The sequence below is a fragment of the Anas acuta genome, chromosome W (genome assembly GCF_963932015.1).
Source record: "Anas acuta chromosome W, bAnaAcu1.1, whole genome shotgun sequence".
Taxonomy (NCBI): Eukaryota; Metazoa; Chordata; class Aves; order Anseriformes; family Anatidae; genus Anas; species Anas acuta.
This window is the reverse complement of record NC_089016.1, coordinates 27906537-27933301: the sequence shown is the minus strand read 5'-3', so window position 1 is coordinate 27933301 and position 26765 is coordinate 27906537. Positions and strand designations below refer to the sequence as shown.

The 26765-nt window shown below is 39.8% G+C and overlaps 1 protein-coding gene across 15 annotated transcripts in view; it reads left to right on the top strand.

Moving 5' to 3' along the window:
* DYM (dymeclin) overlaps nt 1–26765 on the top strand; it is a 432971-nt gene that overhangs the window by 36846 nt on the left and 369360 nt on the right. For all 15 annotated transcript variants that reach the window (XR_011090608.1, XR_011090609.1, XM_068664801.1 and 12 more), the window contains 5 exons: nt 10701–10883; nt 12769–12947; nt 16574–16699; nt 22659–22772; nt 24330–24424. Coding sequence is in view for 13 of the 15 variants with exons in the window: in XM_068664801.1 (XP_068520902.1) it covers nt 10701–10883; nt 12769–12947; nt 16574–16699; nt 22659–22772; nt 24330–24424 (697 nt within the window). In the remaining 2 variants the exon portion in view is untranslated. The remainder of the gene's footprint in view (nt 1–10700; nt 10884–12768; nt 12948–16573; nt 16700–22658; nt 22773–24329; nt 24425–26765) is intronic.

Here is a 26765-nt window from a genome sequence, read left to right as displayed (position 1 = left end):
AACCCACTGAAGCCTTGCCAAAGCTGTCCCGTTGCCCAAACAAACAACTTCCAGCTTCTGTAGCAGTCACAAAAGAGAAGTCCTGGTGACAGCACTTGGTGCAACTGAGTGATTTAATTGCAGCATTCTTAAACGAACAAAGGCGGGGGAAATTACTGCGCTCTGCTGGCCTGCGTGCCTTTGCCATTTATGCTAATGCTATTTCATGAATTGAAAATTATGTTTAACGTGGGCACTTCTGGGACCGGGTAAGTTTGCTAAATAAGTACAGCGAGCGATACGAGCGAAACGAGTGGTAGGCTGTAAGCCTCGTGTCTCTTCTGCTTTTTTCTCTTCTGTTTCTGCATTCTTGTCAACTTGCAAGACCCCCTCAGAAGGGAGAATTTAGGTAAAAACTTATTTTGAACAATACGTAGAGAATTAAAATCTATTTAGTAATTTCTAGATCGGTCTAAAATGTGTTTAAACACGGTCCCATGTAGTTTATCGAGTTAGGTTCATGCTTTGTCACACCATTTGTACCTACCGGTGGATTTTTCTTCTTGCTAAATAGAAAATGTTTCTCTTTTGCCATTTGGCTCCGTCGTATTTTCACTGGAAGAAGAAGAAAAAAATCTCGTGTGCTTTTGCAGTTTGTGTATTGGAAAATAACGTGTTCTCAATCAGCGCTGGTGTTTCTCTTCCTGTCTTTTTAACAGCATCTTTTTTCCTCTGTTTTTTTGAACACCTCTGTCCTGTCCCTCCACATCACTCCCTAAAACTCAGGGCATGCCCGGATATTTTAGGTCGTTTCAGCACCTTAAAGAGCCAGCGTATTTGCAACTTGTAGTAGTCCATCCATAAAGCATACGTATGAACTGTGTAAAACTTTGCTTTGGCACGTACTTACAGCTCTGCAGTTCATTAATTTTAAAGGAAATTTGCACCGTGGCTTGGCACGGGGCTTGAAAGAAGCACGAGGCAAGTCCTAAAGATGGAAAACCTGCAACACTTGTAATTATTGCACCTTATGTACAAAGTTAATTCTTTTGTTGTTCAGCACTGACATTTTCGTTGTCGCTTCCTCCTCCTTAGGAGGCAGGACTTGAAAAAGAAGTACTGCCTGTAGAAATGACAATTTCGAGTGCTGCCTGCTTGGTGCTAGCCATAATTCCTTCTGAAGTGTGGTGTCCATTATGGAAATTGTCATTGTGTCCTTGCTCAAGCGTAGGAAGGGATTTTATAAGCTGCCAAAATGCCAAATGCTTTCAACTTGGATCGAATGTGGTCCACTACCCGTAAATTATCATCAGGCCTGCACGTGGGTGTCTTAGCATGAAGCTCCTGTGTCTGTGGGAGAAGCGTAGGAGTTAATAAGGGCTTGGGGTGTAGTTGATATAGCGCATGTTTTTCTCTAAAATACATTCAGAACAAGTGTTTTCGAGTCTTTTAATCCCCATCTTCCTTTAAGATGTTAACACCATGTTTGGTTAAAGGAATATTAATGAAGCACTTCAGTGTTTTGCTTCTTTTTTCTCTTCTGGGCTTGTACCAAGTGGGGATTTAAAAACTAGCTGATGACGCCCATGGACTCTGCTTGAGTCTATAAGGCATCTTTATGCAACTTGGTGCTGATTTAAGTTTGTTTTGGGGTTGTTGTTTTTTTCTTTTCCCCCTCCCCTCGCACAGGAACAGAAAGTGGGAAGAAATGCCCAAAAGGAAGGGAAGGGGCTGCCCGTTTTGGTGGAAGTTAGGTTAAAATCTCCATTGACATGCACCCTCTATCAGTGGGAAGCTGGTGGTTTTGTTTTTTAGGAAGAGAACCAGATCATGACCTGGAGTGGAGATTTTCCTTGTCGGAAAAAGAAGCGGAAATCGAATTGCAGGAGGTTTTAGGAGAGTTTACCCGTGGCTGGAAGGAAAATCCAGATCAAATTCATCTTGCCAAGAACGGGAGGTATTTTAGGCACTGCAGGAATTGATGGCTGGATGGTTGATACCTCCTAGTTTTGTATGCATTTATTCATGTAATAGAAAAACTATTTTATATGAAGAAACAAAATATATAAATAAATTTATACATCCTGGTGTGGATCAACCTACCTACCTGACACGAAAATATCCCATACCTGATTTGCGTTGGCCCAGGATCTTGTTTTTACTTCCTGACGAACTAATCGGGAAATTGGGCCGTTTACAGCTTGTTGATATTTGTTCTTTGGTCCAGCTTCGGAAATTGCTTACAAAGCTAAGGTTGTTCCCCAAAATATTATTTCACTCACTGCTTCCACGGGAAACTTTTCATTCTGAATGGGTTTGGGAAAGCTGGTGAAATTTTTCTTCTTCTCAAGCACCTTGCTGGCCTGGCTGGGTTTGAGCTGATTAATGGATATTGTCCAGTGCCCTAACCAGGAGCAAAGAGAATATATTCAGGCCAAGGACAGATAGAGGTAAATGCCCTTATTAAGTAGAAAATTCTCATTTTTACAGATAGGGGAAATAGAGGAAATAACAGGCTTGCAGCTTGACTACAATTATACAATGAGTTGACATGACAACTCAGAATGAAATTCCACTGTCCTGATCTTTATCCTCATGATTTAACTGCTGGAGCCTTGCTTCAAGGTTAATAAAACACACTGCTCGCGTGTGATAACTTGTGGAAGAGCCTCGCTTAAACTGTTTCAGGTGGTTTTAGAAGATGTAGACAGAGCGTATGCATGTCTCTTTTTGCCTAGTCTAGGGCTCCATAACCAGATCCGCTCTCCTAATTCACCCTGACAGCTCCCTGGGCTGCAGCTGGCTGGGGGCAGCGAGCGGACGTACCCAGCAGCTTGGTGACAGCATCAGATTGTGATTTTGGGTTGGGATAACAGAAATGCTTTCACAAAAAATATCTAAAAATACTCAAATTGAACTACTCCACAGTAGTTCAATGTTGCAGCTCGAGCCAGCCTTTTAATCACAGAATCACAGAATTTCTAGGTTGGAAGAGACCTCAAGATCATCGAGTCCAACCTCTGACCTAACGCTAACAGTCTTCCACTAAACCATATCCCTGAGCTCTATATCTAAACGTCTTTTAAAGACCTCCAGGGATGGTGACTCTTCTAATGCCCAGGTTAGTCTTGTGCAGAATGAGTTACAGCATATTTTAAATTATAATTTCCCTTTCTCAAACATGGGCATAGACCAATCTTGAATACCAACATAGCTGCAGGTCGATCTCAGTCTTCCCTAATCGTGCTCCCAGAGACAGAATGCCCTGTGGTTTATGGGTTGGCACTACTATGAAACCTCTACGAGCAGGAGAAGCCTAAAGAAATTTTTCTGGTAAAAATTTTTGGGTGCCAAAGACAAAATTTTCTGGAACTCGCCATGCATACTAGAAACAAAATAGAGCACCTTGAAATGTGGCTCCTCACGCTGGGGCAAATGGAGATCTTTCATCTCTTTCATGCTGTGGAGTAGTTTAACACATAAAATATAAAACTTTTTAGTATGTTGAATGTAATTGTAGTCTTTTATAGGATATATGAAGATGTGTGCTAACATTCAGCTAATTTAAATGTGAACTTCCCATTTTTTTAATGGAGAAAAAAAACCATACAAACAGGGTTAATGCTTTTTTCTCCCCTGATAGTGCTGTATTTTTGTAGTTAGAGGATTTGATGCATCAAAGCCTTTCCCAGCACCGTTCCCTTTGCACTGGCCGTCTCCTCGAAAGACAAGTGACTTGGTAATAGACGCAGAAGAGGACTCTGAGTAGGGCATCACGCGTTGCAGCTCCATTTTCTTGGTTTGCATCCAACCCTGGTGTCTGATGACAAAAACTTGTTACTCTCTGATGCCTCTGGCCTTGATTTCAGGGCAGGGCACCGAGCCCAAGGGCAGGTGCTAACATAAAACAGCTCATTAATGTTGTCAGTGATCTGAATGCCCTTATTTTAAGGGTGAGCAGAGAGGCGGGATTCTTCCAAGTGAGGTGCCGTTTTCTGCTCATCCAGATACTGAAAAATTTTGCCCTGGTTTACCTTGATTTAGGGACAGGACTTAATTCTATGTAGCACTTTCTGTAGTGAAATCCAATCTTCAATTGCTCTTTTTTCAATCTTTTCCCAAACTTCGATTGTTTGTGATGAAACTTTTCACGCCGCCTATCTTCCCTAGGCTGATTTTTATTTTATTTCATGTTTTTGGCCCCACTTTGATTGAAAACAGTTTCTTCTGCTTTTGAGAATGAGGTTAGGGAAAAATGTTGTTTAACCAACGCTGGATTCTTACAGCTGTTTTATTGAGGAGCTTGAGTCTTCATGCCTTGGAACGGGCTCTTGAGATTTGGGAGGGGGGCTAGGGGAGAGAAACCATGGACAAAGATGTGCCATTTGCAATCCCTGTTAAAATGTTAAAACTTACTAAATCTGGCCAAGCTGCAAGGTTCTGAAACTTGCTCTTTGCATACATAAAGCAAAAACCTGCTTAAAAACTGGCAGCAAAGTTGGTCTGAATGCAATTTTCATGCCGCTTGGGTTAATTTTTGAAAGAAGTGCCTAAAATTACACCATGTCCATTATTTAATATGTAATTTATATATTAATATGTATAATTGATCCAAGAAACACACGGATCCATGAAATAACAATTGTCAGTCCAAAGGAAAGTTCGAGTCTTCTTATTTATGGTTATATCATCTGATACAAAAAAAAAATGATGCCTCTAAATGCTACTATGATCTTCATAAACAGCAGAAGTGAACTGAAGTGCAGCATGGATGTCAGTTAGAAGGGGTAGGAGTTGCTTATAAACTGCTCTGTTCATGCACATTCTTCTCCAGAATGTGTTTTTTTTTTTTTTTTAAAAAAAAAGGCATTTAAGCATATGCTACAAATGTGTATTTGTAAATTAGTCCTACTTCAGGCTTCATTAATATATAAACATACACTGTACGCTATGTTGTATTTATAATATTTAAATATGTATATATTAAAACTATAAAATATATTTAATGTAGCTATTACCAAAAAAATATATATATTAACGTTTGGCCTTTTAGCTGTGAACAGGAATTGATGCTGGTAGTTCTCTTCTGGAGTCTGTCAAATCTCCCTGTCGGTAGGTGGACTTCCAAAAATTTCCTTCTGCCTCAGAAAGAGGTTAATCAAGGTGTGAATCCATTTGTGATAACGAGTACCTGCAGTTCCACGAGTGCACAGCAAACCAAAAATAATTTGAGGACAAGGTAAATTCAGAGTGTATTCTGCAAGAAGCTAGGAGCTATTTTAAGGCTTTTGGCTGCAGCTCTCCTGTAAATAGCAATCAAACTTCCAGAAATGTCTGGCAGTCAACAGCTCCAGTTGTTCTTAGGGCTCATACTTCGTTATACCAAGATCAGGACTCGAGCATTCCTGATTTCTCCTGCATTGCAGAAGTGGGAGATAATTTCTCCTGGAGAGACCTGAGTAGGGTTTATGGAGCACTTTTGGACACCAGACCCTTCCAAGACTTGTCATCTTTTCATTTTCTGGAGTGTTTTTAAGTTTTCTTGTGAATTTAAAACACCTCCTCTTCAAGCAGGTAGACGTCCTAAAAACATTGACTGGAATATCCCTGAATCATCCAATGATCTTATGCTTTGGGAAATTTCATTTCTACTCAACTTCTAAAACTTTGGCCTTTTCCATCCTCTTCATCTGGTTTCTTTGAGGTATCAGTTTGGTCATCATAGTGTTGTTTTTTTTTCTTTCAGTGGACTAGCTTGATGGTTTCGTTGTCAAAATCCCTGCTGCAAATCAACCCTGCTCTCCTTTTGCCAGGATATTATTTGAGCGTTTTCCCATGTTTGTTTCTGTCCTCGGTTTTGTCTGGTAATGTTGACAGAAAATGTTACTGATTTGCCAGTGGGATCGCATACGCTCACAGCGCTCCCTCCTCTTCTGACCGAGCCACCACAACAACCAAGTACCAGGACAGTACGCTGGGCCAAAGCCAAAGCAGATTTCTATTTAAAGTCAAATAATAAATAAAATCACCCAACAACTCCTTTTCAACATCTCTTCTGCGAGCTTGTTGTTGGCTTGAGGTTTGCTGTTCCAAGGCTGAGAGCTGATTGAGTCAGACAGTTGTAAAATTGAATCCGACTCGGGGTTGATTGCAGTTTTTTCCCACATTTCTCATGTGTTTTCCTCTCTCTCAGCCTCTTCTAACTTGAGTTCGGTTTCCCAGGTTTCAAATAGTCACAACACTGTGGTGTGTTCTTACATAATGCCATAAAACCTTGATGTTTTTGTATTTTGGTCACGTTTGCAGCTTCAGGAATACAGGACAGTCTTCAAAGTCGCAGCAGAAATATCCTTCCATCAGAAATTGTATTGCCTGTGCCTGGAGGAGTTGAAATAGCAGCTTCCAGCAACGGGCCAAGGAGATGTGCAGTGCATTAAGCAGTGGCTCTGATGATCCCGTCTGTCCTGGAAGTTTTTCATTCTGTTACTGCCGTAAAACAAGCAGAACTCCAAAGAAATTCAAGTCCTGTGACTCCTAGTTCAGCGGAGCTAGGGAAAATACGTGAATGTTTCCTTCCTTGTTCAAGTTGTTCTCTTTCTGTAGCTTTTTTTTGGAGTGTATTGGCTGAGGTGAATTAATGGCTTTATTACAGTGGCTTCCAGCTTTATTTGGTTTCATTTTAGACTAGACTTAGGAGCGTGGTTTGTAATTTACTTAATTCCTCATGGTGTCCATCATCAGATATGCCTGATACTCAGGTTTGCCTTACAGACAACCAAAAACCTCTTCATTTTCTAGCTAACAAAGCTACCCTGTTCTTCAGTGTCTGTGTGCAGAAGAAAGCCACATCTGAGGATGTTCAGCGCGTAACTTCTTGATGTGTTCCTGCTACAGCCATGTTGTCGAAAGCTTTGACAGCTCTGTAATTGAGCTGGAGATGGAAGGTAGTCTTATTTTGCAGTTCAACACACAGGTTGGGCAATCCAATGGCAAATAAGGGTCCAAAAATGAAGCCTGTATTGTTTTAGGCGTCACAGTAAGAGAACTCCTGAGATCTGGTGATAAAGAGGATATATGACGTAAAACAAAATAAACCTTTTTTTGTAGTGAATAAGGGATGTGCTTTTTTGTCATTAAATCGATGCAATTTAGCATTTGTAGCCTTTTCTCGCTGCAGTGACCTTCGGGAGGTCGCAAAGTGTCGGAGCTGGGATTAAATGCAGGAAGAGAGGTAAAAAAGAGAAATTAAAGAAAAAAAAAATCTGTGTATATAATTTGGCCAGACACCAAAGGAGACAGATGACTGTGCCTTTTTATTTAAAGGCAGTAAACACTGAACTGGGAAGAAATGTTTTCTGGTTTTACATAGAGAGTACCACTTACAGGAATAAATGAACTTGAACCAAGGAATACTTAGGCTGAATATTAGGGGGGAAAAAATCTGAACATCGAGGTTTATTAGATTATGGAACACTCTTCCCAGAGGATGTGGTTGAAGCTCCATTACCAGTCCCTTCAAATTAGGCTGGATAAAATAACAAAATGTGCTGGAGGCAACGCTTCTGCATGGGTAGGGGATGAAGGCAGTTACCTAATCCATCTGCTCATTTCACTCGCTTCCATGATTCATTTCCTGAAAAAACGCTTCCAAAATGTGTCGGTGACATCACGGCCTCAGCCTCCTCAGCCATGTTGATGCTTCTTGGTAGTGCAGCTTTCAGATGGAGTTTCTTTGGGGGGAAAAAAAATAAAAAAAAAAAAATCAATTATGATCAGAGTCATGATCTTTGGGACAGCCAGGTTAAAAATTAAAAAATGCAGAGCGAGGGAGAGCCTTCCAAACATGAAATAAATGTAAACTGATGCTCTGCTGCCTCTTTCCAGTAGCTTCAATAGCTCAGCTGCTCGTTGCAGCTTCCCCAGGCCAGCCTCCCAGAAACTAACCTTTCCTACAGGTTTTAAAGTGGCTCTGCTTCTGTACTGCAAGCTAGCTTGAAATAAGATCATCAGCTATGTAAGTATACCTCATATCCCTCACAATTAGCAGTTTAAGCTTCTTAACTACAGCCCTGAGATGTTTAAGGATGTGCTTCTAAACCAGAAAATGACTTGAGACATAGCGTGAGCTCCGTCTTCGTGCAGTATTTGCCTCGCTGATCCAGCCTTTATGATTCCGTGGACTGCTTTTTCCTCTCCCGTTCGTTATTACATAACATCCCCGTGGCAACTTGAGGGATGGCTTACATGGAAAAGTAATCGTAGGAAAGTATTTCTGTATTTTTAGCTGTCTTCTAACACAATGCAGCAGCTGGAGACGAGGGCAGGAGCCAGCACAACGTGAACTGCCAGCTCTCCGGGGGCCACCAGAAAGCCTGCGTCAGACCACAATGTGAAGCTCATTGAATTGACTTAAGAAATGTGACACACGTAATAAACATTTAAAATAATAATAATAATCATAAAATAAAAAAGAAAACCTCTCAAGTTCCCAGAGCGGCTGCTTGGTCATAATAAGGGTGAAATGCTAATGTCAGTGGTTTTGAATGATGCTTTGTTGGCTGGTTTTGGTGGAAGAAGTACGTGATGGTATCAAGTGAATGTGGTGAAAATCTCTTGCTTTACTTCTTCATAATTATATTGTTTAGTGTTATGGCATCGAATGTTTTCCTGTATGCTCACAAAACAAGGTGTGGAGCTAGGGCTTGATCTGCAGACTCCTGAACCGGGGAGAATCAAAATCACAGAATGGCTTGAGTTTGGAAGGGCTCTTAATTTCCGTGCTTTTTGCTGAGTACGTTTTTAAGCACCGTCTGTGTTCTTACCTGTCTTTTGGTTTGAAAGCCTTCGAAATCAAGCTGTCAATATTTTATTTAGTCCCGTGACAATGTAAGTGTACGTAAACTTTTCTCCAGGTAGGTACAAACACGAACCTTACTCATTCCTTTACTGAAACGAGTAAAGGAGGCTGAGATTTCTACCTCCTTCTATTTACATTAAATAACAGTTTGGGGAAAAGCAGTTCCTTTTTGATGAATGTGTCATAAAATAACTTCATTTTGCCATGAAGTGTTGTTCCACAGGCTGTCAACCTAGATTAAAATCCCGGTCTTGTTTTCATGGCTCAGAAAAGTGTTCCTAACCGTCTTAGAGCAGCTCTTGGATTCGCTATTGCAAAAGCTGCACCTCACCCTTAAGATGAGGTTTTCGTTTATCCTGGTAGGAACCACATGAAAATATTGCCTCGTGTTGTTCAGTTGTAGCTGTCGGAGAGCTCTGAAGGTAGGAGTTGATTTTCGAATCTGGAAAGAAACCCAAAAGGGGTGATTTTGTTGTTGTTTTAGGAGATGCTTCAACAACAACTTTGACAGCACCTGAAGTACTGGACTAGTACTGGAGCCCTGTTTGCTTTACCTGCTGTGTTTTACGCAGAATTGTATGAAAAGGGGGAAAAATTATATATACACGTGGTGTGTAGTTCTGAGGAAGAGCATGGAAAACGGAGCTGTTCGTTCTGCTTTTGAAAGTAAAAGCAGCGTGTTCCCTCCTCGCAAAGTATTTGCCAGGAATAATTGGCAAAATGTTAATGTTGCTCTAATTGACCCCTTAAAAAAAAATAATATCTAGTAATGCGGCTCCCCGTGGAAATGAATAAACGAATAAAGCTGTGTTAGAGAATGGCAATGAAAAGTAGATTGTGTTTTGCAACAGGCAGAACTTCAAGAGGTTACTTGGGTCAGAGATCAACGTGTCTCGGTCATAATGACCTCCTTCTCCCTGGTGGAAGCTTCAACTTTTGCCAGTGCTTTGGCCATCTCCCCCTTGTCCTAAATATTGAGGAAAGCAATGGCAGATGCCAACCACAGAAGGATGGGACGGTGGAAAGCTGAAAAGCTGGCTTAGTTGAGAGTTATACTAAACTTGGAGAAGAAATGTGCTAGATTTGTATTCATTTAACAAATGACATTGATAAATAAATAGTAAATAGGCTGGTTTGTTTTTTTTTGGTTTGGTTGTTTTTTGACTTTCTTTGCATGTTTCTGGAGCAATCAAGAGTTGAAAAGCAAACTTTACTGTCAACATTTTTCTTTGGCCTCCTACTTCTGATTTGAGGACAACAGATCAAAAACATGGTCATGAAGGGCTGTTAAAGCAACGTGAAATTTTAAAGAGAAGGCTCTAATTACAGTGCTTTTTTTTATAAGAGGTCCTCCAAGCTGCTTAACAGTGAATAGCATTAGTTCCCTTTGTCTTTGACATGACAGTAATTGCCTTGCAACTGTGTTGGTGAAGGGAGCGTTGATTTATTACAAAATCTGCCTATATAATTATATTGGAGAAAAAAATAATATTTGGCTGTTTTGAAATGTTGTTGGGTTAAGAGCACATTCAATTCTTTTGTTTTCCGTTCCAATAGCCTACAGGTTTTTGTCCTGTGCAACTTGAAGCTGGAAGAGTAGAAGATTGGAAACTCAACTGCTTGGATTTTTCTCGAAGAAAGTACATTAGAATTAATTCTGACTTTTGACATTAATAAATAATTTTAAAGTTGAGATTATTTCCTGTTAGTATCTGTTAACTTTCTTCTCATGGTACCAGGGTGAAGTGTTTTTTTTAATTCTTCCATGTACCTGTGTCTCAGATGTTTTTCTCTAAAGAGGGATTTGTTCATTAAAATTTGAACGCCCATAACGTTGTTTATCCCTTCTGCCTTTTCTCTGCAGCTGGCCTGCGGACAGTCTTCACGTTAGGTGGAGTGGGGAGTAAAGCAACGCCGCAGCTGGAGCAGTGCTCCCCTCTAGCTCATCAGAGTCTGCTGCTTCTCCTGGTCTTAGCTAATCTGACTGATGCTCCGGATACACCGAACCCCTACAGGCAAGCTATTATGTCCTTCAAGAACACCCAAGGTTTGTATGTTCTTACTTCTAAGCATGAACTGATGAAAAAGAAGCATTAAGTTGCTGGAGATTCCCCTTACAACATTTATTCTCTCTCTAGCAAGCCCATGTAATGCTTTTCTCTGGGATTTTTGAGGTGGAGTTGCCCAGCTGCTGAAACTTTATTTAAGGGGGAGAGTAAGGAGGATGCTCTTTCCTTCAGACTTGATGAATTCAAGAAAGCTTCATAATTTCAGAAGACACAAAGCTGACTCATAAGCAGGTCACTTACCTGAGAGTGAGGAGGAGCGTTGCAAGGGTGTTGCTTTTTTATTTAACCTGAACATCCGAAAACCTAAACGAATATTTCATTTTGGTGAACTTCGTTCAGTGTCATCAACAACTAGTGGTTTGTTTCATTGAAAACAGACTTGTATGATTTAAAAATCGCTTTCCCCTTCCAGAGAGGGTGGGCGCTTTGTCAAAATAAGTGGCAAGTGCCACATGCTTCCCCAAGCTGGAAGCAATTTAGAAAGCTTTGCCAAGAGAAAACTGAAGAGAAAGGGGCAGTGGGACACCCACACTTCAGGGGGTGTAGGTAGCGTTCATGTGGTCGATCTCTACTGGTACAGAGATGATCCAGAACAGTGGGAAAATTTTTGTAGGAAAGCATTTGAGAGCCAAATTTGTATTGGCTTATAGTTCTAGTCCCTGGGCAATGCTGTGAGCATGTTTCTCGGTGTTTTCCATGTAATATCTGACAGGTCTTTCAGGCTTGGTGGAAAAAGAAGATTCAGATGATGTGCGGTGGTTGCTGGCTATCACAATACTAGTTAATTATAAAAATGGTTGTAAAAAAGCAGGGTTTGAAATGGGCACATCTTTTGAGTATCATCTTCGTCTCCTAAAAATCCACTCTCTCCACAAATGGTTGTTCAGAAGTAGTAGCATTGCCTCCCTGTTTTCTGCAGCAGAACTTTCCCAAATGAACGCATTTTAACTAAGCAATAACCAATTCCGAAATCTGTAGCCTGTCGCTGCAGGAACTAGGGAATTTTAGTTAAATTCTTCAACTTCGGATGTCTTGCTTGTAGAAATATGGCAATTTTTAAGTCCAGACTTGTAGAATAGTTGAGTACCCAAACTGCTATTGTTCCCAAAATATCCTCCTGCCACGAAATTGCTGTAGCTTTTCCATATGCTCAGCTTGTTGATGTGCTCAGAAAAGATAGCCTTTGTATCCAGTTGCCAAGATGCTGACATAAATCATCCCCAAAAGGCAGATTTGCCCAACTTCATGTGTCATCGCATGGTTTGGATGGGTGTTTCCGAGCAGAGCTGGACAGGAGCAGGTTTTAAATTTCCGTGGAGGTTCTTGAGAGCTGAGAAATGGACCTCTTCTGCAACTTTTCACTCTCCAGAGGTGTTTTGTGAAGAAAGCAAAGGCAAAATCTCTGACTTGGGGAGATCAGGAGGCTGAGTGAGGACACAAATCTGGCTTTCTAACATGCTGTATGAGTGCATTGACTGTCAGACTTGTTTTTTTCCATTTCCTCTGGAAATTCCTGGATCCTCGAGATGTGTGTCGGTGGAAGTTGTTGTTGAAGCTGGTAGAGCTACCTGTGAAAAGCAGAAAACCATTTTGTTCTCACTTCCAGCTCTGCCACGAATTATATTGTGAATATGAACAATTTAATGTTAGCTTACGTGGTGTTACACTATGTTTTGGGGTGTTTTAAATTCTTTTTAATTAGCCTATATGGTTACGACCATCAGTGTAAGGGTGGGTTTTGTTTCCTCCTTACTCTGGTATCTGTATGAAATATTCCACCCAGAGGATTTTCTAGAATTAACAGGTTATCTGCATGGTTAAAAATATATTTGCTAAAGATTATTTTTGTTTTCTTTATTTCAGATAGCAGTGCTTTTTCGTCATCAAATCCGCACGCTTTCCAGATCAATTTTAACAGCTTGTACACGGCTTTGTGTGAGCAGCAGAGATCTGATCAAGCGACCCTCCTTTTGTACATGCTTCTGCATCAAAACGGCAACGTACGGACATACGTGTTGGCACGAACAGACATAGAAAATCTTGTAAGTGTTCTCCTTGCCTTATACACCTTGTGAGGCGCTGCTCCTGGAAATTTGGGTGTCAGCAGCTTTCATTGTTCCCCGTTTTATTGTGGGGGCAATAGGATGCGAGGGCAGCACTGGTTCTGAATTATTTACCCCACTCACTTCATTAGGCCAGCTCAGAAGGGCAACTCTGCATACAAATGGCTTACAGGGTCTGAAACTCAGGGCCTACTTGGTAGATTTGATAAAAATGCAGTTGTAGTGGCTGCTTTAAATAGGATTGTGGTTAATAGCCAGTATAACAGACACCTGCTACAGCTTTTTGCAGGTTATAAATCAGCTTCTGCTCCCTGCTACGTTTAGTGATGTCACAAACCACTTTAACAAACCTGACTTATTAAATAGCATTCCTTTAATAAAATAACGGCTGTCTAGGGGAATTGGTAACAGAAGAGAGAACCTTTTCCATTTTAAGACGTGCAATCCTGCCAGATAATTAGATCCCATGCCTGTTTGATGGCAGATATGGAATGAGTTTGGTCTTAATCCAAGTTCGAGCAGATGTATTGCTAAAAATCAGAGTTGATAGACACCACTGTTGGCAAACTCAGGCAGGACGGTTGATGTTGAATTGATGATTCAAAACTGAACTCCTGTGTAGTCTGCAGATTATCTAGGGGTGGAGTTGAGTCATTTTGTATGGATTCTGTCAACAAATCATCACATTAAATTTTCTTTTATTGAATGTGGTACGTCAGGTTTCACAGCTGCTAAACACATCCATTTACTCTGGAGATGCAAGGGTGAGGTGTGTGCATTTTCTAATCGTGGTATTTAATATATAGCTCCCAGAAGAAGCATGAGGTGTGTATGGTAAAACAGCTCAAGATGCAGGTCCTCAGATACTCTGTGATGTTGTACGTGGCTTTTTCAAGCATAAATTAGTGGGCTCTTCATACAGTGCCAGCTGCATGAGGTAAAAGGGGCTGTGACATACGAGAGCAGGCCAGCATTCAGCTGAGCTCTCACCTTAAACTTGTGGCTGTTCTGGAGGTTGTTCCTTTTTCCCTTTATTCCACACATTACAACATTTACTGTGCGTTTTTTTATTGTTTTGGGGTTTTACATACTTTTCTGGCTTTGGTGCCCTGGAAGCATCACTAGCAGATGTTCTTTGGCATTTCCTAGGGTGTTTTTGTTTTGTTTTGTTTTGTTTTTTGAGTTTTATTTGCTCTTTTGTAACTTCAGTTTAATTTGCAAATTGATTCCGTGTGGTTTTGTTAAATGGTACAACAGATTGTATCTGCTTGGGTATAAATCCACCTCTGTCATTTGCATGTAGATCCCTTTTTTTTCTTGTTTTATCATTGATAATGCAATATATCTTTTTTTTTTTTCTTACAATAACTGGTAGAAAGAATAGGATAGGTCTTCCATAGCTTATAGCAAGTCACTTTGTGTAACTTCATCAAATACTTGGTTTAAATATCTGATGCTGTTAGGGATGTTCACGTCTGGAATTTGGCTACGTGATCCAGTGTATGCTGGAGAAAAGCTATTTTAAAACTCTTTGCTTGGGAAACTGCTCGTGACCTCTGACTGAACACAGCACCTGCAGTTTGCAGTGTCTGTTTTTACCTGCCCCGTGTTTTTGGGGATTAAAAGTGATTTTTTTTTTAATGGTGGCTGTACCTTCCTGGTTCAAAGCTTCCTCCTGGTGAAGGAGTGTTAGTAATAATCCAATAATGATACTTGAATGGCTCTCAACAAAAGGGCCTGCAGTACATGTAGAAGTGGGGATTGTATGGGTTTTTTTTTTTTTGCAGTTTCATTCAGAAATCATTCATTGGAGGGTGTGACTGCACGTTCAGAAGATCAGGGTATGCCAAGGTTTTTTGAATAAAGAGTTGCATCGCAGCAGTTTTTCTTTAAAAAAACAAAAACAAACAAACAAAAAACCACGTCTTTGCATGAGTGTTCCTGGATGTAGCCCTCATCTGCGTGGAAGAATGGACTGGGGGAGTTTTCTGTTAGCCACAAGAGTGAGTGTGGATGTTGCATCAAGCACGACTAATTGCAGGGTCTTCTCAGCACGTGGCTGGCCCATGCCAGTGTGTAAGGAGATAGATATGAAAGTGTGGAAGTGCATTTTGGTTACAATTCTTGATAAATTTGAAGGTAACTACAACTCTAACTCAATCTTGCCTCCTAACTTTATTATTTAAATGGTGGTTTGCCTGGATAGCTTTTGAACAGTACCACTTGTCCTCAAGGAACGTGTACCCCAGCAATCAGTATACGAAGGAAGAAGTGCCCGGAGGAGGAGGAACGTAGAAACTGTACGTGTTGATTTGCTTTCCACCTGGACATGGCACGGAGAGTTTGCCTCCTCCAGTTCCTTCGAAAATTTCAAGGCAGGAAGTTAGCAATGTGTAATTTTTATTTTTTTTCTCCTCTTTTGCTGTGGCATTATCCTGACCCTGGCTAAAGCATCTGTCAGAAAGGTTTCATGGCCTGCAGCACTTAGCTCGGTCTCATAGGTTTTAGCAGAAACTGTCGTGGGTTTAATATGTTCCAACTGTTTTTTTGGGACTTGTTGATTGTAACAGAACATTCTGGTAATTTCAGAGGCTCATGCAGTGCTTGGAGTCCTGGCCTGTCACCAGAATAGGTTTCACATGATTCATCCTGTTTCACTCGGCTTGTTTTGAAAAACAGCAAAGCCTTTAGGTGTCTAGAATCGTCTTGGAATGAATTCTGCTTCTCATTCCCTATCTTGGAATTCAGAGTTTTCTCAAGTTCCTTTTTCCAGGGTATTTTGTGATTCAGGCCGATTTCTGCAGCATGGGGAAGCCACGTTGCAGCGAGCCAGTGGAAAGCTAATTTTCAGTTGGTAAGAGGACAATGTTTGCATCTGGATTAGCTTTAGACTAGCATTCAGGTATGCTTTTGCAGTTGCAGTGAGATCTCGTTTTCATTATTATTGCAAGACCTTGGCTTGAGCCGTTCATCCTGGTGGAAATGTTGCAAGACCTTGGGCTGAACTCGCATCGTAATGTCAGCTCTCTTTGGCTGGGTATTGTCTGGAATTAGAAAAACAGGCTTTTTCTAGCCTTAACCCAACCCAAACTGGTTCTTTGCTGGGATTAGCTCCACACACCAAAACGGGATCTGAATTTCAGGGCTTAAAATGACCCTGTGCACCTCGGCTTTAATATGCCTGGCTATATTTCATGAAGAAAGTCATTTCAGACCAGGCCTGTGCTAGCAGAAATGGTTAGAAACAATCGTTTTCCTGTCTGAACTGTTGAAAATCTCATTTAATAATTTTATTTTCCCAGAGTCTAGGAGGGAACTAAAGCTTTCAGAGCCTACAGGAACGAGTATGGCTGGAAATCTCATTTCTTAGGAATTGAAATTCCACGTCTCACCACAAGAAAGAGTTTGTTGAGACTCTTGCGGAGACGGAATAAAACAGATGGAAGGTGTTTGAACACTCTACGTCACCGCTTAGGGGTGGTTATTTCAAGAGGGAGAAATTTGCTACGTTATTGTTAAGGGCAGGGAGGTTTAGAGCCTCCTCTGTTTATTGTCTGAGGTATTTGAAAGGCTAAACTAACACACACGTTTGTCTTCCCCTAAAGGTTCTGCCAATCCTTGAGATCCTGTACCACGTTGAAGAAAGGAATTCACACCATGTTTACATGGCTCTTATAATTCTGCTGATCCTTACCGAGGACGACGGCTTCAACCGATCCATTCACGAAGTGGTGAGTCGTTTTAATAAATCATTCTTCAGACCTAAAAATGGCTTAAATTTTTATTTACAAAGGTGCATCTGTGTCTCTTTTCTCAGCAGACAGTGTTTATGGGCTGGATGTGTTCATCCAGATTTGATGGCATGTATGGATTTATTTTTTTAAGGACAAATAAACGACAGAGTCTTTTCAGATCATTCCTTACTGATGTGAACCAACGTGTTCCTGCTCCCGTTTCTCAAAGGAGATTCTGCATGTACATCCTTTTCTCTCTTTTTCGGTGTTTCCTGTCCCAGGTTATCATAGTGATAACCAAGCAGGCAGTCTCAAAGATGTGTAGTGAGAAAATGGAGGGGATAGAAAGGAGAGAAAAAACGAAAAAAAAAAATTTTCTCTAAAAACTTTCCTTAACCAGTTTGAAAGGAGTTTTTAGTTTGGAAAACAAACTTCCAACTAAATGTTGCTTCCTTACTTGGCATTTATTTTCTGTCTTTCTGCTAGATTAATATCTGTTTTATGCTGTCCACATAATATGATCCAAATTTTGACTAGCTGTGGTGGGCCTTGACCATCTGTGCTGGAGATGATAATGGCTGATAACATTCTAGTTTCCTAGCTTCTAAATCTAAGATAACACAGATGTCTGCACCGATTTTATTTACGTTCCTGCCTAGGAGGTGGAAACTGTCTTTTGGGGTTATGTGAAGTTATTGACATGCAAAAAGCAGGAAGCAAGTGTCCAGGTAGCGAAATAAAACTTTTCTCCCAGGTGAATTTCCAGCCTGTTTTGGAGCAAATTGGCGTTTTTTCTTGGGGCCAAATGGTCAAGCCTTAACAATATTTATTCTCTGAAATCTCAGAAAATTTTCTGTATATATACATACATAGCTCTGTATGTGGAAAGTAAGAAGAGATGATACTTACATCGAATTCCCTGGGAGTACCTTTTAGGAAGCAGCTTTTAGAAAGAGCATTTACGGTAAGCATGCAGATGACCGAAACATTTTCCTGAAGACTTTCTTCTGCTTCAGGTTCATATGCCTTGAACCTCTACGTATGCACCATACGTGCATGTGTGTGACGTGTATATTCAAGTCACAAGGTCTTCTACATTATCTCATCATTATTTGAGCTTGTTGAGGGTTTAAGGTTTTTAAGTTTCACTCCTGTCCTCCATCATCTCTTTCCATGGTCTTCATTCATTTTAAAGGCTTTACTCACAGTCTTTCAACAAATTCCTTACTGGATAAGTAAAAGTGGAAGATTTCCCTAACATTGTTAGTGAGGATCCAGCTGCGGAATGAAAACATAAATCATGTTTCCTTGTCCAGCTTATTCTTGCCATCACCACTAACCCTGCCAATGCAGTTCTAGTGTTTTCTGTGTAATGTGGATGTTATTTTACTACTTCCATTTTAATTACAAAAATATCTGGTTCCTTTTACCCTATGCTGATTTTCTCAGCCCTGCCTTTGCTTCTTCCATTTTCTTCTCAACTAAATATTTGTTTTACTTAAGGCTATCACTGACTCTCTTTTATTCTATGGCTGTTCCTCCCTACTGCTCACTCCGTAGTGCCAGGTGAGAAGCATCCATTTGGTAGTAGTGCTGTGTGGCTAGGATTTAGCTATTTTTGCTCTTGGCTAGGTAGTGAGAGGTGGCTGAGAGGTCCGAGAGTCTACGAGCCTGGGTATGTGAGCTTCTTTGTCACCCCAACCGTCCCCCCTCGGTCAAAATTTCCGTGGTGTACTCTGAGAAACACCTGAACGAAATGTGATAAAGATAAGAGAGTTGATGGCTGTGGTTCAAAACCCTCAGTGATTCCTTTATTTATAGAAAAAAATACATTCTCTTATACTTCCTAAAAGTGACTTTCTTGATCAGTGGCATTTCTGAACTCTGTGGAGGGATGTGGATATCCAAAGACAAATGTGAGCATTGCAGCTTAACTCGGGTGCTGTTGGCAAATGGATGTATTGGTAGTGGGATCTTACAGATCCCAGGATGTGGAAGAGACACTGTGCCTTACTTTACCTTTAAAAAAATAAAAATAAAAGGATACAAAATCATACTGATGCATCGATTCTCCTCACCTATGCTTTTGAATGATTTAGAGGCGTGTTTCCAGGTACGTATGACCAAATCACTACTCAAAAAGTAGAATGTAATGTAATTTATGCCTTAAACTTTCCTACATCTTCACTCCACATGCCCTAAAGTCTTAGAGGGTATTACAGGGAAGCAAAATAGTATGAATGGAGTTGGGAAAATGTTGTGTTTTTGTCAAATGTAAACATCCAGCATCGGTTACACAACTAGAATGAGCTCTTGTTCACTGCAAAAACTTACCAAAAAAAAAATTATTTTAACAAATACAGGAGATTTTTTTTCCATCGCTTGGGTAAAGTATGTAGTACAAAAGAATTTAACCCGTTTTTCTCTCTGCTGCTGTATATTCTGTGTAATGTTCTTATAAGCAGCATGACTGCACGGTCCATTTATGGGCTATTTTCCTTTGTGGTATTTCACCCACGCTTATTTATTGATTTTTGAGATTAATTTTAGTAAGCGCCGTTTTCTAAATCTTGTGATTATACTGACTGGTAAAGAGCTCAGGAAACCACAAAACTCTTTTTGACTGCTGAAGCATTTTTGTTGAAAATGAATGCGGTCTTAACCGCCTGGAAAATATGATCAAAACCATAGGTCCTGTTCCCACAATTGACTTAATGCAGTTAGGGCCCTGTAACCATGTAGAGCTCAGTTTCTTTCACTAATAATAATAATAATAATAATAATAACAGGGTAAATGAGTAAATGCAAAAATTCCCCAAAAGGGACAAGTATTGGTGATTTTTCTTTGCCGATTTATGAAACCGTAAATAAAAGGAGATCGGATGTCAAAATAACTTGGTGGAATACTTTCAGTGGCAGCAACCTACAGCACCACTCTAGTACTTTATGCCATAATAAACACCAATAGAGTGTAAATCACAATTTAAGTGTGTTCACTTCCATTGTGATAAGAAATAACTCATAAGCAGAGTTACGGGAAACGGAGAATCTCAGCGCTTGGTACGTACAGAATTCAGCTCCAGTTCTTTGTGTCTGTGTTTTCTGCATGGTGTCCACGAGCCTGGTGTTAAAAAGGGTCCTTAATCAACCACTGCTGGTTAATTTTTTTCCTTAAAGAGGAGTGGACTATTTAAAGATGGGGTTGTCTCAGAAATGGCAACTCGCTGGTGTAGCTTCATCCAAAAAGATTGCTCTTCTCTGAAAAGCTGCGTCGCTCCACGATGGATCTGGAGCTGTTCACCAGAGAGGTCTGCAGTAGGTCTCCAAGCAACCGTGAGCTGTGGGGAAACCCAGAATTAAATTTCTCGACCTCACAGGTTGGATTTCAGTGTAGGTTTTCCCAGAGCATTGGGCTTTCTTGGATGAATCTCGAAAAGAAAAAAAAGGCTGTCACTTTTTAAGCTGTAGCGCATTGATGAGGGCATTGTCCAAATGCCTCCCGAACCTGATGAAAGAGCCTGCTGTGACAAAAACGAGGAGAAATTGCAAAGAGAACGAGGACAGGCCATAATAGGGAAGAGAGTAGGTAAGAGAGTTTGATTAATGATCAGTAGGATACTATTTTGAATGTCTCTTGCACTCTGAAAGAGGTTCAAGAGACAAATTTACGGTGAGAGTGAAGGTGGGAGGTAAATAAAAGAAAAGTTGTTTGTGTTTTTTTAAACAAAAAAAAAGAAAACCTCCAAAATTTTAAAGATCATACTTAGAAAATATTATCCTCTTCTAGAATAAGGCCTAGAGGATTCTTTTTTTCTACTCGGGTTTGCGTCTTAATCTGTTGAATAAGAGTTTTGGTAAAACATACGTGTAATTTTGAATGTCTTGAATATTTATTTTTACTGACAGTACGATCTTACACGGTGCCTAGGGAAACTCTAGGGGAAATGCTGGGAAGACCTAGGGTCTTTAGGTTGCTCGAGTGCCTCTTGGGTCCTCAAAAAAAAAACCACAAACACATAGTTGTGATGATCTTTCATGCTTTACAGACTGTGGTGTACATCGTCTGCTTAGTTTGTAAGGCTTTAACGTGATTAAATGTGATTTAATATTCTTACAAGACTCCTATATAGAATATTCGTATTCCCCTGTAAGAAAATGATCGTGTAATTAATGTTTTTAAAGCGTCTTCAAACTGTGCTTTCATCTCACCTGTGCATATTTTATTTTTCTTTGGTTTTGTTTTTAATGCAGAGAGTGATGATAATTATCAAGTTATACACTGGATCTTCAGTATCCTTCTGGACACAGATGTATGATAGGAAATATTTTTACGTGCTATGGCAATTAGTCCCTTAGCCTCTAATAAAGAAGTGGATTATAAATATGGCACGGTTTCTGAGAGAAGAATGCATTAATACAGGGAAAATCCCTGTTTAAATGAGGTCATCTGCCAATTCTGAGTTTTGATTACCAGGGAATAAATAAATCAAGAATGAGGTGTCCTTAAAAGTTACTAAGTACAGCGCCTTAATTAAGTTTTGACACTTGTTAAAGAGCTTCATCGTTGATCTAGAGAGATATCCTTGTAGCTTGTGAGTCTTTCTAGAGTTTTTGGTGATGCTACAATTTTGGTTTCTATGGATAGAGGCATCAGGGTATTTCATATTGTGGCTGCAGCAGATGGGTTTTGAGAAACACCTGGAAATCTTCAATAAAAACTCCAGGTTTTGTTGCACGGTGACCCAAAACAACAGCAAATGGAAGAACTTCCCTGTCCAACTACCAAATGCAAATCTTAAAGGGAGTAAAGGTGCTTATGGTGGTGGAGTACCAGAAAATGGTCGGGGACCATCAGAATAGGACTAAACAACAAAGATTTTTACTACAGGCTCTAGAGACCAATCCTGTTTTGGCAATAGGATGGGATAACTCATTTCTTTCCCGTTCTCATGCAGTTCTATGATTCATCATTTCCATAATCGTTAAAAACCAAACCAAACTAGGATTTAAATATCTTCAGTGTGTGTAATGCTATGGGGAACAAAAGCCAACTTCAGTGGCTGATGGTATTTTTCATGATACATGAAGTTTCAATGAAACATCCTTTAAAATATCAAAGATAAAATCTATGCGGAGTGGTAGCCTTGCGTGGAATAGTCTTTGCTAAGCAAATCTTTGGTTGGACCCAGAATTACATAAATCCATAAAGAATTTTCATGGTTTTAGGACGCTTCTGTTTACTCCTTTACAGTTGGTTGCTGATAATTTTGGGTGTTGATTCTCTTCCTGCAATAAGCTCTGGAATAGGGGTAAAGCTCATTCTCCCTGCTCATGAAGAGCACAAAAGGATCTACAAGCTCTTAAAAGATTCGAGAAGGTCGTCAGCTAGGTTAAGGGGAGACCACCTACGGCAGGAGAAGGCAAATATTAACCTGTTGATCTGCTCTGCATCCTTCAGCGTGTGTGCACTTGCCAATCAGTCAGAGCTTGTATGCGCTGCCTCTTACCCAATTTGTAATGGGGGAGAACAGGAGGGAATTGGAAACCCTATGCAGGTGGCTAGGGTGGAAGTGGTGACAGAAGTGTAAAGGGTAAGATCGAAAAATATATCAAAATACATCAAAAATATAATATCAAATATCAAAAACAGAATATCAAAATACCTCCTATATCAAAAAATATAGGAGAGTGGTGGCACAGGGCATGGAAATTAAGGACTTGTGAAATCTGATTGTCTTTCTGCACTTAGTTTATATGACTTCTAATAAACTTGATGAGATTGACTAGATGATAATATTACATTTTTTTTTTTAATTATTTATTTTGAATGCAGTAGGTTTTGTCGCATTTAAGGCTGGAAGTTAATTTACCTATCTTAAGGAATGTGAGAGTGGACAGCTCTTTATGTTCTTATTCAGACCTAGGTGCTAAAGAACTCCTTTTTCTTCTTTTTCAGATACTGAAAAATATCACTTGGTACGCTGAGCGTGTTTTAACAGAGATCTCACTTGGGAGCCTCCTGATACTCGTTGTGATAAGAACCATCCAGTACAACATGACACGGACAAGGGTAAGAGTTACGTGGAGTGCTTAAGTACACAGTGTGGGTTTCAAACTTCAACAGAGTGATTTCAGTTTCAAACAGGGTGTGGGATTTTTCTTCGTTCTGTCGCAACCAGCTGGCATCTGAAGCTACGGGATGGAAGCAAAAGGGAAGAACAGTCATATTGACTAAGCACGGTATTATGTGGTTCTGAACTTGCAACACAATTTCTGTATTATTATATATTCAATTCATCAAATAACATTTGCTGAAGTCCTTAATTCAGGTACAGAATTCCCATCTTCAGATGAGAAGGAAAAGTTCCTTTGGCTGATGAGATGAAATGATGCCTGATAGGTTCTTTGCCTCTATTCAGTCACTGAGAAATGGAAATTCCGGGTCGATTTGTTAGTGTTTTTATGAAGTAGGATGGTGGCTGGGTCGTGAGACCTTTCTAAGCTGTCACAGAGCAAAACTGCTTCAGTTTCAGAGCAGATTGGTCTTATGCATTTTTCATGCATGTGATTCTAAACCTTCTCTTGAACATACAAGCTTGGTATTGCCTACTCTTAAATATTTTCAACGGTTAAATGCACGGAAGTTTTTACATGAAGTGGAAAAAAATGTTTTAAATACATTTCAAATCGGAAAACTTGAGGATTTCACGTTTGTGATCACAAGAATTAGAAGAAATGAGAAAGATCTTGACATACGTTTCTAGGATATGGAGTCTCTTATGTTCAAGCTTAAATATATATTTTAGATCTGAAAATGGAAAATAAATCCCTGAACACTGATGCATAGAGGCTGGTCACCCTCAAGACTCAAAATAATGTCTGAACATGGCTGCATTTCTTTCCAAATTTGAATATAATGTTGCAAGTCCTGCTATTACTAGTAATACCAAGTCATTACGTGGATTTGAGATTAATTTTTCTTTTCCCTTTTGAGCAATGTCTCATTCCATGTTTACTTGTCTGCGGCCAAGATCAATTGGTACTAAAGGTTTCCATCTGACTGTGGACTCAGAAGTTTGGTTCTGTGAAAACCCTTGAATTCGATAGGGCCATCATTTAATTGCTTCTCTGGTCAAATGGTTTAAGGGATGGTAACAAAAGGAGCAGAAGCCTGAAGTATCTTGTAATAGTTGTAATAGTTGTAAGATACATATGGAATAGTTTCCACATATATGGAAACAGAGAACTTCAGGATAAGACTACAAAATGGAGAGAGAGAAATGGAGAGGAGGAGAATTTCTTTCATTATGCTACATCTGTGATATTTTTGTAAATTAATATTGCTTAAAATATGAAGATGTACACATGTAGATATGTCTATATGCATACACACTCTGAAATCTGTGTGAAATGACTCATAAGCCTGATTATCTAAAGAAAAAAATATTTAAAATATCACCAAGTATATGCACTTGGCAGTTTTGCTATATACTTTTGACCTCATCCTTTAAAGCAACACGTATCACTCTGTTGAGTGGTTTCCTGCAATAGGTGACAGTATTTATATATATATATAAAAATAAATGAAAGTTTGATGTGTTTTTTTTTTCCTCTTCCTTTCTGACAGGACAAATACCTTCATACAAATTGTCTGGCTGCCTTAGCAAATATGTCAGCGCAGTTCCGCTCTCTTCATCAGTACGCAGCTCAGAGGATCATCAGGTAAATATAAAACTTCTGAAATGGATTTCTCATCCTTGGTAAAACTCAGCAGCAGAGGAACTTGAATTTTATATGCTGTAATAGGTAATGCTGAAGTAAATAGCTGAAACTGTATCAGAGTAACTAGGTAATACAAGAATAAAAAATCATCTTTTTACTTGGATCTTTCCTGAATGCACAAAAATAATTAGTTTCTCTTATCTCAGAAATTTCTGACTTTTGATTCTCCTAACAAAATAGCATAGCAGCTGCTTTTAAACTGAAAGGTTTTCGGGGATTTGTGTAAATTACGCATTTTTAGTCATGTATCATGTTATAAAAATGCACTGTTGGCTCTCAAGTACTGGATTTTCAACTTGCTTGAGTTCTTCCTACACATTTGACAAACGATTTATTTCTTATGTCAGATGTAATGATTATTTTATGATGGGGTGCTGCAGATCTAGGCAATAAACCTACACTGATGCTTCTCGAGTGATCAAGTATATTAGCTCGTGTAGTAATAAATACTCGATTGATCATAGAATGGCTCAGGTTGGAAGGGACCTTAAAAACCACCCAGAGAAGTAGTTGAAGTTGGTCTTTTCCATTTGTGTGTGTGTGTGCTACAGCCCAGTTGGTAAAGGCAGGTAATCACGCGTTAGGCATCCTCATCTTGGCAGCCAACGCTGCTCCATGCTCCAAGGGAAATCAGGAAGGTCCTTATTAATGCAAGCTGGAATAAGCTCTTACAGTGCTTGTCAAGTCCAGACAGTGTGCCAAAAATAAGTACATGATAATTGCGTGCCTGTACACTTTGTAAAGGGCTCGGTTAACAAGAAACACATCTCATTCTTAAACCACTGCGATTTAGGATGTAATTCTCTCCTAGCCTCTTCTCTTTTGGAAATGCCTGGTTGCAAAAGTATCGACTTGTAATCAGGATGAGTGCTTTCCAATTTTATCTTTTACCTGTTTGATGCACGCACTCTTTTCATACCCTGTGATAACGAGTGTTCAGAACTCGAGTTTGTGCTTTTTTGCTGCTGCATATTTCAGGCCTTGCCTTAAGTACCTGTACTCCTCGTGAACATCTGCTGTTCAAAATCTAAACTCGTGGTTCAAAGCAAACTCACCTGGATGGTTTTGAGTAGGTGATGAAATGACTTAAAGTCTGTGGTCTGCTAGCTTACCAGAAGACGTGGCAGCTGTCAGTAGAGGAGCAGTAACCTCAGTACTTTTACACATCTCGCCTCAACATTTTAACTCAGAAACATAAAAAGAGCCTTTATGTGCCGTGAGGCTCTTCCAGCCTCCTCACATGAAGTGTTCACCATCTGTAACTCAATCTTTGAAGCGGATTGACTCCGTGGTGCTTGAGAGCCAGCTCAAGACCCCAAGGAGGCTGTGTAACCTAATTAAATTATCTTGCACTCCTTCTATGCGGCATTTCAACATCTGTGGAGTTGGGGTGCGTTGTCATCCGTCTAGACGTGCGTAGTGGAAATGTGACTTTAATGGTGCTCCTTGATTTTAGTTGTGAAATAATTGTGCTGTTCCTACTGAAGGTATCATTCTGTTGCTGGATTCACGCAGTAAGGAGGAATAACAGTGAATGACATAAAATAGGAAAATAAAATATGTACATCTTAAAAATAGGTAAACGTGGCCACCAAGATCATGATTTAATTTGTCACAGTAGGCATGAGTGCTTATAAAGCAAAATACCTTAATATAAAATGAATTAAATTCTGTTGTAAAATGTCTCGTACAGCTAGGAGTTGGGCGGGCTGGTGGAAGGAGGAGTTGGTTCCAGAAGCAGGCTGTGGACTTCACTGCTCATCAGGTTGAAATTTCATTTCAGGAGCTTTCAGCCAGGGTTTCCCTGGCAGGCTTAAGTACCGTGATGGAAATAGTTTAGCTTTATTTCTTGTCAAGATACATACTTCTAAAATAATAATAAAATATTGTGGTTATTAAGAGAAATAATAGGAATAAATATTTATGAACACATTTCGTACGAGATTAATGCTTTGAAGCATACATTGTCCTTTCTTCTTCTATCTTACAAAGTCACAGGTTTTAAATTTAGCCAGCACCGATGGACCCAACTTGCTCCATGATCCCAAAGTAGAATATTTTTATTTAGATTCTTATTCTGATTCTACTATCGGAGTGCAAGCTTGTGTGAGAATATAAACCACACTACCCTTAATTCAAAACAAACAAACAAACAAAAAAAACCCACACCACTTTCTCTGTGAAGGAAAAGACCAAAAAGAAGACAGTACTTTATAAGTAAGTATTTTAGGGTGTAGTTTTTTCGATTAAATAGCTGTGAAATACTTAACTTAAAATCTGC